Raw genomic sequence first — 12,923 nt, 5'->3', positions numbered from 1 at the left:
CAAGATGAAAGACTGGTCATAATGCGGCTGCCAGAACGTTCTCAGAGATGCGAGGGAGCGAGCGTGCTTCACAGCGGAGATGCACCGGCGGGCAAGAGAGCGGAGACGGCGTTACGAAGGAGGAGCGGACGCAGAACGAACGAACAAGGAGCGGGGGGAGAAAAAAAGAAGGGGATGGCGGTGGGGGACAGCAGCCCGGCGGGGGTGCGTGGTGTGAGGAGGGGGGGCGGGTGCGTGGTTGACGGAGAAGCCTCTGCCCCCTTGACATGCGTGCTTTGCCCCGGCCGCATGACATACGCGCTCCGCTACGTACGGGCACCCGCGTCCGCATCAAGAAGGCGTTACCGCTATTTGACTCCGTCGGGAAAAAAGTTGCTTCGTCGTAGAGCGCAGATATCGCGCGTGCAACCTCGATTCCCTCGCAAGTAACAATGCTTTGGGACGCGATTGAGCTTTCACCTTTGCCACCAACAGGCGGACTTACAAGCTTGAGAGACTTTTTCAGGATAGTTGCTGCGGCTGTTCTCCCGACCGCGAACCGAAACTGTGTTTCACGCGTGATGCCCTCGGTTTTGCTCGCGAGTGCGATCTCTTCTACGCCCGATCTCCGTGTTGCCTAGGGCAAGCTTCTCGCGGCAGCATGCCAAGTTGTAACGCGCACGCTAGGCCTCACGAGCGCTAGCTCCCATGTCGGCGGCCGCGGACTACAGAAGTTGCGGTTTGGTGCCGAGTCAATGAAACATTTTGCAGTTGTTGCATTTAGAAGGGGTGAGTTACATCTTTAACGAAAATGCGTGCGTGCGTGTGAAACACTCGAGTGGTGGTTTGTGGTCGCCAGGATTTTCGACATGGCGCACGCGCAGTGTGCTACCGCGGTGACTTCCCGTGACAGCGCACTTTTTCTGCGTTCGTTATGTCAGTACTGCAGGTCGGCGGACGCTAACCGTTCAACATTTCCAAATGCAAGCAGACGCAAACTTACGTCCCAGTCGCATGCCTCGATAGTCGGAATCGCGCGCCTACCCGTTGGTCATGTTCTGCACACGTGTAACCTTTCAAAAATGTTGTTTTGGTTATAGTGCGGTACCACTTATAGTGCGGGTATTCACGACTCCGGCGACTTATTTTATAAGCAGTCTATGCTGTATATTCACAGCATATCCACATATATATTCACATATCCATATATATATATATATATATATATATATATATATATATATACACATATATATATATATATATCAGGGGTGAGACGGCTGAAATCGATTTGGGAGCAGTTTTGGGAGCAGCAAAATTTCAATTTAGGAGCAGGAGAACGTTGTTTGGGAGCAGTTAGTGGCATTTATTATGTCGTTTTTGGAGCTTGAATAAAACAAATTTGTAGCAACTTGGAGGAAGAAACGCACATTTTAATCAGCTTAGAATACACATAACGTTCAAAGAGCCTTTGGAGAAAGCTTTTTTTTTTAACATATTATTGCCAGGTATGAACTACACTACCTTTTTACAAACTACGCAATTTATATAACCCAGGTAACAACATATGAAATAGAAGAAAAAAGTTTTTTAACTAGGTTCACTTTACATTTGAAAATAAAAAAAGAATAAACATCACATTTTTTCAAATAATAAAAAAATCTGATTGCACAAGAATTGTAGTCACATAGCAGTAGGTCTTTGAACGGTCCATGAACGATTCTTACTAGCACGCGATTGCGGCGACGCCTTCACGTGTAACATCAGGAAAGAACAAAAGCGGTATGGCGGCCACCGATGAACGCATGGGGGGGGGTCACATATATTTACAACCACTCAGAGGCGATTACCACAGCACTATGGAAGCCTCCATTACAAAGGCGCGTAGAAGGACACGCTTGGGCGCGTTAACATGTTCTGCGAACGTATCCCTGGCGCTGCTTCTAAAGTTACCGTATTTACTCGATTCTACCGCACCCTCGATTGTAACGCGCACCCGTTTTCCGCGACCAAAAAAAAAAAAGGTACAACATCGATTCTAACGCGCACCCATTTTTCGTGAGAGAAATGAACAAAAGTCCGTAGGAGTCCACCTTTGCACATTCAGAAGAACAAGTATTTGGCTTTTTAAGAACTAAAGTTTCAAAAAAAGAAAACACAAAGTCAATCGGCGGGCCTTGCCGCTGAAACTGTCACCACTACGGCGGCGATACGAGTCGCATAATGGATCAGTCTTCGTCGCTGTCGGACAACTCCTTGTCGCTGTCAACGCTCTTCGATTTCGGCAAACCGGCCCTGCTTTTGTCCACAGAAACTTTTTCGTGAAGCTTTGCTGTAAAACAATCTTCTGCTTCTGTTTGCGCCAGTCTCGCACGCATGTTTCGGCAACTCCGAACGACCGCGATGCGGCCCGATTTCCGTCCGTCTCTGCACATGTAATAACTTTTCTTTGAAATGCGACATCGTGGTGCGCTCTTCGAGCACTTGGAGTGGGCACTTCCATGCCACCGATGCGAATGTAGAACGGGATGACAAACTCCTCAGCACACGTATGAACTGAAACAATGACAGAAATGGCCGAGGCGCGTAGGAGGCGGCCATTTTGAAATATGCCGATGGCAATACGATAACCGAGTTTCTTTTTTTTTTCGGTACTCGATTCTAACGCGCATGCGATTTTTCGACTCGTTTTGCCGAAAAAAAGGTGCGCATTAGATTCGAGTAAATACGGTACGTTTTCCCACACTGAAACTGATGCAGGCTTGAAAATTCTTGCTTGCGGGGCCGTTTCGGCGCAGTTCGGCGCAATTTTTGCAATTTTTATGCTTTCGGAGCAGCTTGGCGCAGGAAAACGGAATCGTATCAAAAATGCGCAATATGCGCAGCTGTCTCACCCCTGATATATATATATATGCCATCTAGTGGCGATTCACACAAGTGCACTATTGTACACACTACTATTGGACCAACGCCATCTAGGAAATGAGATGAGAAATGGTGATGACGACACAGATTGCGTACAGCGCCATCTAGATTGTCATCACTCAACAGCACTTTGTATGTACTTCTGAGACAGCGCCATCTATTATACTGTTCGGGAGATACTGCCGGTTACGCTTGACGCGTGACAAGGGTAGACTAAGAGGAGCTTCGCCCCTAAAAGAATGACATTTGCACATGCCATGTTTCAATTTTAAAAATTATTGTGCAGGTTATTTGGGGCATAAACATATATACTCACTTTTCTTCATAATATGGGATATATATATATATATATATATATATATATATATATGGATGGGTGAATAGTGGATTTGATGTTCGAAGCGAAGAATGATTTGGTCGAATAAATTCAAATTGAGTAGTTCTGATAGTGTACATCGCATATTATAAAGAAAAATGAGCATTTTTATCATGGTCCGACTAATTTACACAATTTTTTTAAAGAATTAGAACTGCACAATTATAAATTCACAAAATGCACAGCATTTTGTGAAATTGAAAATTGTTAAGAGTTGAATTTTATTCACAAATCTCACACTTTTTTTTTACTGCACTCACAAGTTTTCATGCAAAAATACCAGCTGCTCCACATGGTCTGGGAGCAGCAGTTCCCGCCGGCTGCTGACAACATTCCCTGCTTTTGAAAACAGCCTCTCACTCCTTGCCTGCGTGGCAGGAATCGAGAGATACTTTTGTGCCACCTCGGCCAGAGGGGGGTACAGTCGGCTGTCATGGGTCTTCCACCACTCCAAAGGGTTTTCTGACAGGGGAAGCACAGGGGCGTCCAAGTATTCTGCCACTTGAGAAGGGACACTTTCGTGCGCGTTGTCTTGCAGTACATTAGAGGTTAATGAAGAAAAAAACACTCCAAGGAGTGTTAGCTGGAGGCTTCTCCATCGCTGGGCAGACAGGTGCCCGGGCACAATCATTTTGGGCTGGCATTAGCTCATTTGCTGCAGCTGCAAGTGTGGCTTTTGCCCACTTTTTTTTACTGTTTACTGTCTTCAGTGTAGCAAATGTCTTCGTAGCGAGGGTCCCCTAGCATCGCAATTGCCAGAACATTTGCCATTTTCAAGCCAGGGAACCTTGTGGTAAGACTACGCAGAAGGCTCCTTGCAAACGATGCCGCTTCGTCGCCTTCAGACACATTGACACAGTGGTGCTACATGCTCATGTAGCACCACTTGTGTACAATGCATGAGAGGTATCACTTGGGAAAGTGTGGGATAGCGGTCCGCGCACGGCTTTGTCGTTGCTTGATCCAGAGGCTGCAACACTTTACGGCCACAGCCATTAATTTCATTCTCTGGAGCTTAAGATGTCCACATCAGAATCGCAAAGTTCAACTGAAATTGGGGCACGAAGTTCGACGAGTCTCTCCATCATGGCGTACTCGCTGTTCCAGCACGTGGGAACGTCTTGAATCGCTTCATGCTGGGCCATGTGCATGTCCTTTTGTATGTCCATAAGCCGTGCACGTACAATCGATCGACACTTCACACAAAGCTGGGAAAAACTTGCCACTTCTCTTTTGGCGTCATTTATGCACAGCTGCACGGTTGTGCAAAGCAGCGAAGTCCTGACCAGTTGGATTTGGCAACGGCTGAAACGAAGTTCCTGCCGTTGTTGGTAATGACAAAAGTCGGGATGTTGTCGGGCAGACCCCACTCTTCGATCACGTCTTGGAGAAACTGAACGAGGTTTTGTCCAGTATGCCCCTGCGGCATTGGTTTGCAGGCGAGGGCGCATGCATGCTGCGTAAAGTCACGATCCATCATGTGGGCTGTAACACACACGTAGCCGTCGCTGGCCCTCGATGTCCACGTATCCGTTGGTAAAGTGAGGCACTCAGCATCACCGGCGTCAAATACAGCCCTGACGTGCTTCTTCAGTTCATCTCTTTTGGCAACGTACAAATTCGGAATGACCGTTCGTGAAAAGGTCTTCCGCGACGGAACGACATACTCCGGAATTGCACAGCCCATCATCTCGATGAAACAACACTTCAAAACAACTCCGCAAGTCTCGCACTGCGCTTCGCCTCCAGCAGGCACTTTCAGGAAAAAGTTCCATATCGGATTCGTGCACACGTGCTTACCAGACACAGGCGCGGTCAACGCCATCTTCAAGTGTGGAGGCAGCGGTAACAGAGGGCGAGATAAGCCAACACGTGTAAGCGCGGCTGAAGCTTGTGGGAGTGCTATCACCCCCTGTAAAGCTGTTTGCGCCTCATGGCACACGTGCGTCTCGCGGATAGGTCACAGATAGGTTAAATGGCGTCCAAGCAAGTAGTGGCGCTGTGTTTGCGCGGGTTAGGGTTAGCGCGGTGCCGCCGGCAGCGCCGCCAGCGGGAGAAGCTAGGCCGGCGAACAGAACAGAGTAGCGAGTCTCTTTGGGGTTTGGCGGCGTAGTGGAGGGACGTCTCCCGCGGCTCGTTTCCTGCGCACCCCTCATGGTGGGTTGTGCATCGGCGACGCCACATTCGCGGTGCATTGTATGTCTTAGGTTGTCTTGTGCTTGTTATGTTTTCCGGGTATTCATTAGCATTGTATAAGGTTATTTAGCAAGTGACTAGTTGTGTATTAGATTCGGCGTACGAGCTCGCCGCATGTAAAAGAGGTTAACAAAAACGTAAACGTGTTGTTGGTTTGCTCGACCGCGTCTGCTGTCTCTGTGTATTCCGAGAGCGGCGATCTCTCAGACCCCACACTGGCTGCCCAACGTGGAACTCTTGGAGCATCGGACGAAAGTTTTCACAGTTCGGGACCAACTTTGTTGTAGCCGGGTTAAAGTAGACCTAGGCAGGGGGGGGTTCAAAGCTAGCGTCGGCGGCATGCTCTTTTGAGAGCGAGGAGATCGGTTGCTGCAACGTGTTTGAACTTGTTAGCACGCAAAGAGGTTTTTTTTTTTTTTTTGCTGTTCCCAAGTGGTTGATTTTTATATTTAAGAACGCCGTTGAGTTGTCGGTACGAGAGCCACATGGTCCGCATCATGGGAGAGTCAGGCATAGAGTACGTGGGCTGTAGCACAGCCCGAAGCGATTGAGTAAGGAAGCCTCATAGGTGGTCAGAGTTTTTTGTAAATAGTTTCGTCTGTCTCTTTGACTCTGGGAGTCGCGGCTTGTGTAGCCGTGTGGCCAGGGGCCACGGGTGTCATTGCTGCTGGTAATGCGGATCGACGGCGGGGCGTCGTGACATCGTCCGGTACGGTGTGCGCCAATTGCTTGGTAAGCTACTGTGTGCAGCGAGGACGTAGGGCCAATTCACAGAGCTGATGTCTCCTCACAGCTGCCTCTTCTGCGCCTGTGCGGGGTGCTTGTTGGATGTCGGTTGTTGTCGAGCGACTCATTAGTCCTAAGGTTCTGCGGAGCTGCCTGTCGCACGTGGGATACAACCTGTTCGATCGTAGCATTGAGGTGTTGCACTCTGCTTCCCTCCTTTAATTTAGCTTGCATTGCACAAATTAAGGAAAGCAACATTTTTTCACTTGAATTTGGTGTCTCAGTCGCTGCCGATGTCATTGCTAGCCGTACTGAACGTCGTACCACGTAAGCAATGCGCCCGTAGCTCCCTTCCCTTCGTCCTACTCCATCATGCTGTTGAGTGTTTTGAGTGTACGCAGCAGGATCAATGTCACCCGCGGATGGCTGCCTTCTGCACATCGTCTTCGCCGCTGGCCAGGAATGCGGTCGAGACATCTCGAGCAATGGACATGCCTGCAACCTGCGCAGCTACCTTCAAACTGGAGCCCTCGTGAGTGCTGCCCACAACCAGAAGACGTGTCGGCGCGAGTGACACTCTCTCGCGCCGACAGCCACATTGTTTTTGCGGTTCCAGGAGTGAGGTCAAGTCGTCGAGCCAGTGCAGTGGTGTCGACCAGTGGCTGTGTTGCGGTGCACGGGCATTCTTTAGGGACATTTACGCCACATGTGTTGTCTTCTTTCGTAGAGCTTGTGTAGCTGCTTGTTTTGAAGTTTTTTGCTTGGATATGGGTTCATTTAAGGTTGGGTGGATGTGGGGGTGCTAGCACCCCCTGTAAAGCCGTTTGCGCCTCATGGCGCACGCGCGCGTCTCGCTGATAGGCCGCAGGTAGGTTAAATGGCATCTGAGCAAGTAGTGGCGCTGTGTTGTGCAGGTTAGGGTTAGCGCGGTGGCGCCAGCAGCGCGGCCTGCGGGAGGAGCTAGGCCGGCGAACAGAACACAGCAGCGAGTCTCCTTGGGGTTTGGCGGCGTGGTGGAGGGACGTCTCCCACGGTGAGGCCGTGGGGGACGATACCGCGGCTCGTTTCCCGCGGGCCCCTTGTGGTGAGCCATGCATCAGTGACGCCGCATTCACGGTGCATTGTATGTCTTTGGTTGTCTTGTTTTATGTTTTCCGTATTCATTAGCATTGTATAAGGTTATTTAGCAAGTGACTACTTGTGTATTAGATTCGGCAGGCGAGCACGCCGCATGTAAAAAAGGTTAATAAAAATGTACACATGTTGTTCGCTGCCCGACGGCGTGAACTGTCACCATGTGTTCCGAGAGCGGCTCACATCTTCAGACCTTACACTCAGCTCACATCTTCAGACCCCACAAGCTCGAGGAACATAAAGACGTATTTCGGGCTCCTTAATGCAAATGTATGGCCTTAGAGATTTGCGGATGTATGGCAGCCATGACGTGTACAGCATAGCCTCAGAGATTTGTACTTGTACCGACCGTCCATGGCTTTTGCGACCTATTCGAAAGCGCCAAATATTTCGACAATATCGAATACCTGAATTTGAATCGAAGCGAATAACGAATAGGGCGGAATTCGATCGAATATTCGCAAAACCGAATACTCGTCCATCCCTAGATATATACTTTTCAAGTTCGATTCAAAATTATTCGATCAATTCACTATTCGCTTCGAATTCACTTCGAACCTAAAATTTACTACAGTAGACTCTCAGTAAACGGAAATCTCTTAAACGGAACTGCTGCTTAAATGGAACAAGTGCTTCTGACAAGATTGGTTTCGTACTTGTATTCTGCACCCTTGTTCACCTCTCAGTAAATGGAACTCCTGTTAAATGGAACACATCTTCCTGGTCCCTTCAGGTTCCGTTTAACGAGAGTCCACTGTATTCGCACATGCCAACTCTGACTCTTGGACAAGAGAATGCCTCTCATCATGATGTCCTGAGACCTCGTTACAGGCAGGACAATGTCGAAAATACTTTGGGCGCAAGGATGGGCTCATCACCAGGAATCCAGAAGGTGTGCAGAGGTTGCATGCAGCAGGGTACTGGAGCTCGAATTAAATACTGGATAACCGAGAAACTAAAGCTACAAACTGTAAGGCAGACGAAGGAGACTAGAGCTTGGGCACTCACTCGAGGAATGAGGCAGAGTAAAGACTGCTCTCAAAGGAATGGGGTTGTTTTGCCAAGCCCAGTTCTAAAATACCTTTCCACGAGAGGCACACTGAGAAAGAGAAAGACGCACTTGTTGGCCGCATCATGGATGTGTGGTGAGGCTTGCTCCACCAGGAGGCAGGAGAACTGGAGCAGCAGGATGCGCACGGCATCCGAGGTGCCAAATGGGTTCTCGGGGTCAATGACACGGTTGATGAACACCGAGATGACATTGTCGGGAGAGTCTCGCTCGGGCTGCGGGGGTCCTCCGATGAGGGCCTCCCCTTCGCCCCGCTCAAAGGAGGCCGCAAAGGCCGGGATGAGCAGCTGCTGCAGCACCTTGGCCAGCAGTGGCTGCGGAAAGGCCGGGTCCCCAAAGGCCTCGACAAAGCGGAAGAAGGCTGCCCGCTTCCACTCTACCGTCTGGCCCTTGGCTGCCCACGTGTCCAGGAAGTCGCGCAGGAAGCCAAAGTCAGGCAGGAAGCGGCCCGTGAAGGCACGCAACAACTGGGAACAATGCAATCGTATAGAACATTTTGAAAAGCTCTGTTATTATATCTGGACTGCATAAAAAACCTGTCGAACATATTTTTGCACCTCCGGATTCACATGCACTGAAGAAAAGAAATTGTAGAATGTATACCGAGAGAAACATCGCGTTTTTGACATCTAATGAGTACCTCAAGCGGTCAGTGTGCAAAAGTAATTCGAGATAGGGCTTTCCAGCATGCACAGCAATTCTAGTTCCACTACACTGATGGGCCTCACATCCAGCAGCTGCGTTTTGCACTGGTGGCAATCCTTTTGAGTGTGTGTAATGCTGGGGTCGCACGGCCACTCTTGATCATGATTAGGGACAATCCGGACCGGATTTCTTGATTGTGATCAACAATCGTCGCTTCTACACCACCAAAACTAATCCGGATCGAGTATGGCCCATGTCAACCAAATCGCAATCTGGCTCCAGGTGTGCAGATCGCGATCGTCTTTATCCTGATTTTAATTGGGATCAAGCCCGACTGGGCTTGATTGCAATTAAAAGCGACTGTGTAGGAGCACCTGATCTGTATCGAGCCAAATTCGGATCGGCCCAAATTGCGGTCAAAATTGCCCATGTGACAACGGTAAAAAATTGGTGAGCGATTCGATGTGCGGTCTTTGTGTCAAATATAAGCAAACTTCAATCCCATCATTAGTGGTGACTCTGCCATCGTTACTGTTCCCACAATGCCACTCTTTGTCATGATGTGATGGCACATTATCGATGATCACCTCATAAAGTGAACTCTTGGTAGGACGAATAACACATTAACAAACTTTTCAGATTAATGGACTTTCAATACATCCCGCACTGACTGCTAATAGTTTCAATTATTTAATTTCTACGTACTTCAGAATACCAAACTTTTCAGAATAACCATTGTTATACTTAGTTCCGCATCATACTAACAATGCCTCAGTACTACGACATCATATTCTTAAGTGTGGGAATTCTTAGGTTTCAGTGAATCCACCACGGCAACTGGAGCGGTAGGCAAGCAGATGGCGATACAGCGAGTGGGCACCTTGCTCCTCGGAAAATGTGAGTGGTGTGAAAGATAACCAAGAACCTGAAGAACAACTTCCCCTTTTTTTTCTTTTTTGTTGAAACGATGATGCCGCAAGTTTTACAAGCACAGACGGCGCAGATGCGAGGGCGAGGCAGAGCGGGAGGAGTCGGAGAGCACGGGCGTGAAAAACCTGAGATAGTGCGGGAGGAGAAAATGAAACGCGGGAAGAAACTTTTTTGTTTCGTTTTTTTATTCTGTGGAGGAGGTGATGACAGCGACGACAGTGGCAATGCATTGGGTTTTCCTTTGTTTCCTCACTTCTGCATGTGCTCCCAGCCTTGTGAGATGTGTCCATCTTTTTTCGACGTCTATATATAGCATCCATAAAGCAAGCCGGTGTTCGTGCTGAAGAGCTGCCATGACTTAATCACTCCCTACGACAAAAAAGCGGAAATAGTTTTCGCTAAGTGAGAAAGTAGACATTCTTAGACAACCAGAAGAAAGCAAAAAGCAAGCTGTCATGGCCAAAGACCATGGAGTGGCATGTTCCACGAGTGCCAGGATCCTCAAAAATAAAGATAAAATAATAGGGTGTGCGAATATTGAAACTGTAGAATATGAATCGAATACAAATAAGGCCATTTTGCCTTATTCGTATTTTACTGGCTTCAAATGTGTGTTTACTGGCTTCGAATGTGAATATGTGTATAGTAATACAACAGAATCTCGTGATACGAATCTCTCAAGGTCACGAAAAATATTCATATCAGCCGAAATTCGTACAGTCGAGCCCACTTATAACGATACTGTTTTAACAATATATCGGTGAGAAACTGCTGCCCAGTCAACTTTAGTATGTTTTCTGTAGTGAAACAACCCATGCACTACAATGCCCGCATGCCGCATTACCGGTTATAACAATGAATTTTGGCTGCAGGTAGTCCGTGCTGAAAGGTATAATGGAACGCAAAATTCTTGAAAAAAAAAAAAAAAGAAGAAAACGAGAAATTCAAGCTGATGAACCCCCACCCACAACCCCAATGTCCACCGCGTGCTCATACCATACGACCCGTTTTGCAGCCTTCTCGGTAATATCAGGCACGCGCACCCTCTCAGATTCACAGTATCCTTCCCCACATTGCGTTTTGGCATTGCAGCAAAGCTGACTTTTGAAATCTGCTACGGTGTAGGAGCGGCGGTGGCTTCTGTTAATGCAGTTTTGGACATGCAATTTGAGCAAAAAGGTGAGACTTTGAAGAGCTGCAGTATCGGAAACTTCAGACTTTTTCATACATTGACTCTATGGGGCCTGTGGCGGTGCCTAGAAAGCGTCCAAATATTCAAGCAAGTCCAAAAAATCGGCAGCTTTGTCATCCTTGTCACTGATGTCTGTTAGCACATCCCATCCAATATAGTTTTCTCAGAGCAGCCTGCCTATTTTCTTTTATTTCTTTGAACCCGTTCATAGCTGTTATAACAATGGAACTTTTGTGGCACTTGAGTACTGTTATATGTGGGTTTGACTGTATCACTAAAAAAAAACGCGAAACACTAGTATGCCCAATCAGCACATCCCAACATGTCGATGGTGGAGAAATGTTTTGTGCAGCGTTCTTGTGGCATGTGGACTTGTGTACTTCTCACTTCATACTTGATAAATCGTCATTTGGGAGTCGAACTAAACGTTGTCCCACTCGAAGTGCTAAAAATGATGACCGGTGCTTGGAGAGACGTCAAGTAAAGCACCGTCGTGCACTGTTTCATTGCGGGCCTTGGTGCCAGGTGGCGACTTTGGGTGTGTCATGACCGCTGACTACAGCGTACGGTGCGTCACTGAATTTTACGACTTATATTAGCGTTTACAGGCACCATATTGGACGGGAGCACACCGAGCGACTTCATCGGTGCAGATAACGACGTAGCTCCTTCTGACTGCATCGATGCCAAGATCATAGCCAACGTTGCCGGTCCTGCGGAAATGGACCCATGCCAATGTCGCTGCTGCCACCGCTAAACCCTTTACCGCGCTACAGAGCTTGCATCGGCATTTAGTGTCAATCACCACTGTTGTGGCCGAAGGTGCTGAATTTGCTTATTTGAAAAGCTTCAATGATATTGACGATGACTTGATGAACTTCACGGCGCGCAAGAAGCAGGACAAGTTTTCGGACTTTTTTCATGTGAAATAAAGTGCGGTAACTTGCAAAAGGAGAAGTTGTCGCCTTGTTCTTTAGCCTATATGAGCAAATCGTCACGTTCCCGCTTTTTACGATTTCCGAAAACTGTGTCAAGGCCTGCAGTGCCTTAATTAAAGCCTTAAATGCGCACATTTCGTATTTCGAATTATCGATATATCGAACTATTTCGCGGTCCCCTTCGAGTTCGATATATCCGGGATCAACTATTGGCTTTTTCCACCTTTAACACCAATATCTTTAACACCAATATCTTGCATAATTGGTGTTCTACTTGGTGCCTTTTGATCTCATACCTTCAAATATGAGTTATCAGTCGTTGCAATCCAGTACGGACATTTTCATTAAAAGAGGTGCCTCACAGCAGATATCTTAATCAAGAACTTCCTTTAAAAGAGCTTGTGCGGGATGAGGGGGGTGTCAATCTGTCCCCCCCCCCTACTCCTTAACTCACGCCCTCATTTATAAATATTGAGCTGGCGTATGAACACTCGTGCTTTGAAGTATGTGTATGTGTGAGTGAATGGAAGTATCAATGTGAGCCGACATAAGGCTGATAGTAATGCTGACGTGCAGATAGAACCATAGGTCGGCAAAAAAAGTATGGAGCTCACTCAGACTCCTTCAAAAAATATATTTTGCGCTTAGGGCTCACCCGGACTCAGACTCACCAAAATTTTCATTAACTGGACTCACTCGGACTCAGACTCACTAAGATTTTTCTTAACAGGACTCACTCGTACTTAAGCACACCAAAATATTACTCACCCGGGCTCAATCAGACTGAGTGAGGCGAGTGAGTCCTCACGGCTG

At 47.8% G+C, this 12,923-nt stretch overlaps 1 protein-coding gene across 1 annotated transcript in view; it reads right to left on the bottom strand.

The window, feature by feature from the left end:
- LOC119384790 (transformation/transcription domain-associated protein-like) overlaps window positions 1–12,923 on the bottom strand; it is a 946,434-nt gene that overhangs the window by 480,083 nt on the left and 453,428 nt on the right. Inside the window, 1 exon segment of the mRNA XM_049413130.1 lies at window positions 8,457–8,872. Within this exon segment, the coding sequence (XP_049269087.1) occupies window positions 8,457–8,872 (416 nt within the window).

This window comes from Rhipicephalus sanguineus, chromosome 3 (genome assembly GCF_013339695.2).
Source record: "Rhipicephalus sanguineus isolate Rsan-2018 chromosome 3, BIME_Rsan_1.4, whole genome shotgun sequence".
NCBI lineage: Eukaryota > Metazoa > Arthropoda > Arachnida > Ixodida > Ixodidae > Rhipicephalus > Rhipicephalus sanguineus.
Note: the sequence above shows the minus strand (reverse complement) of the source record. Positions and strands in the feature narration are given on the sequence as shown.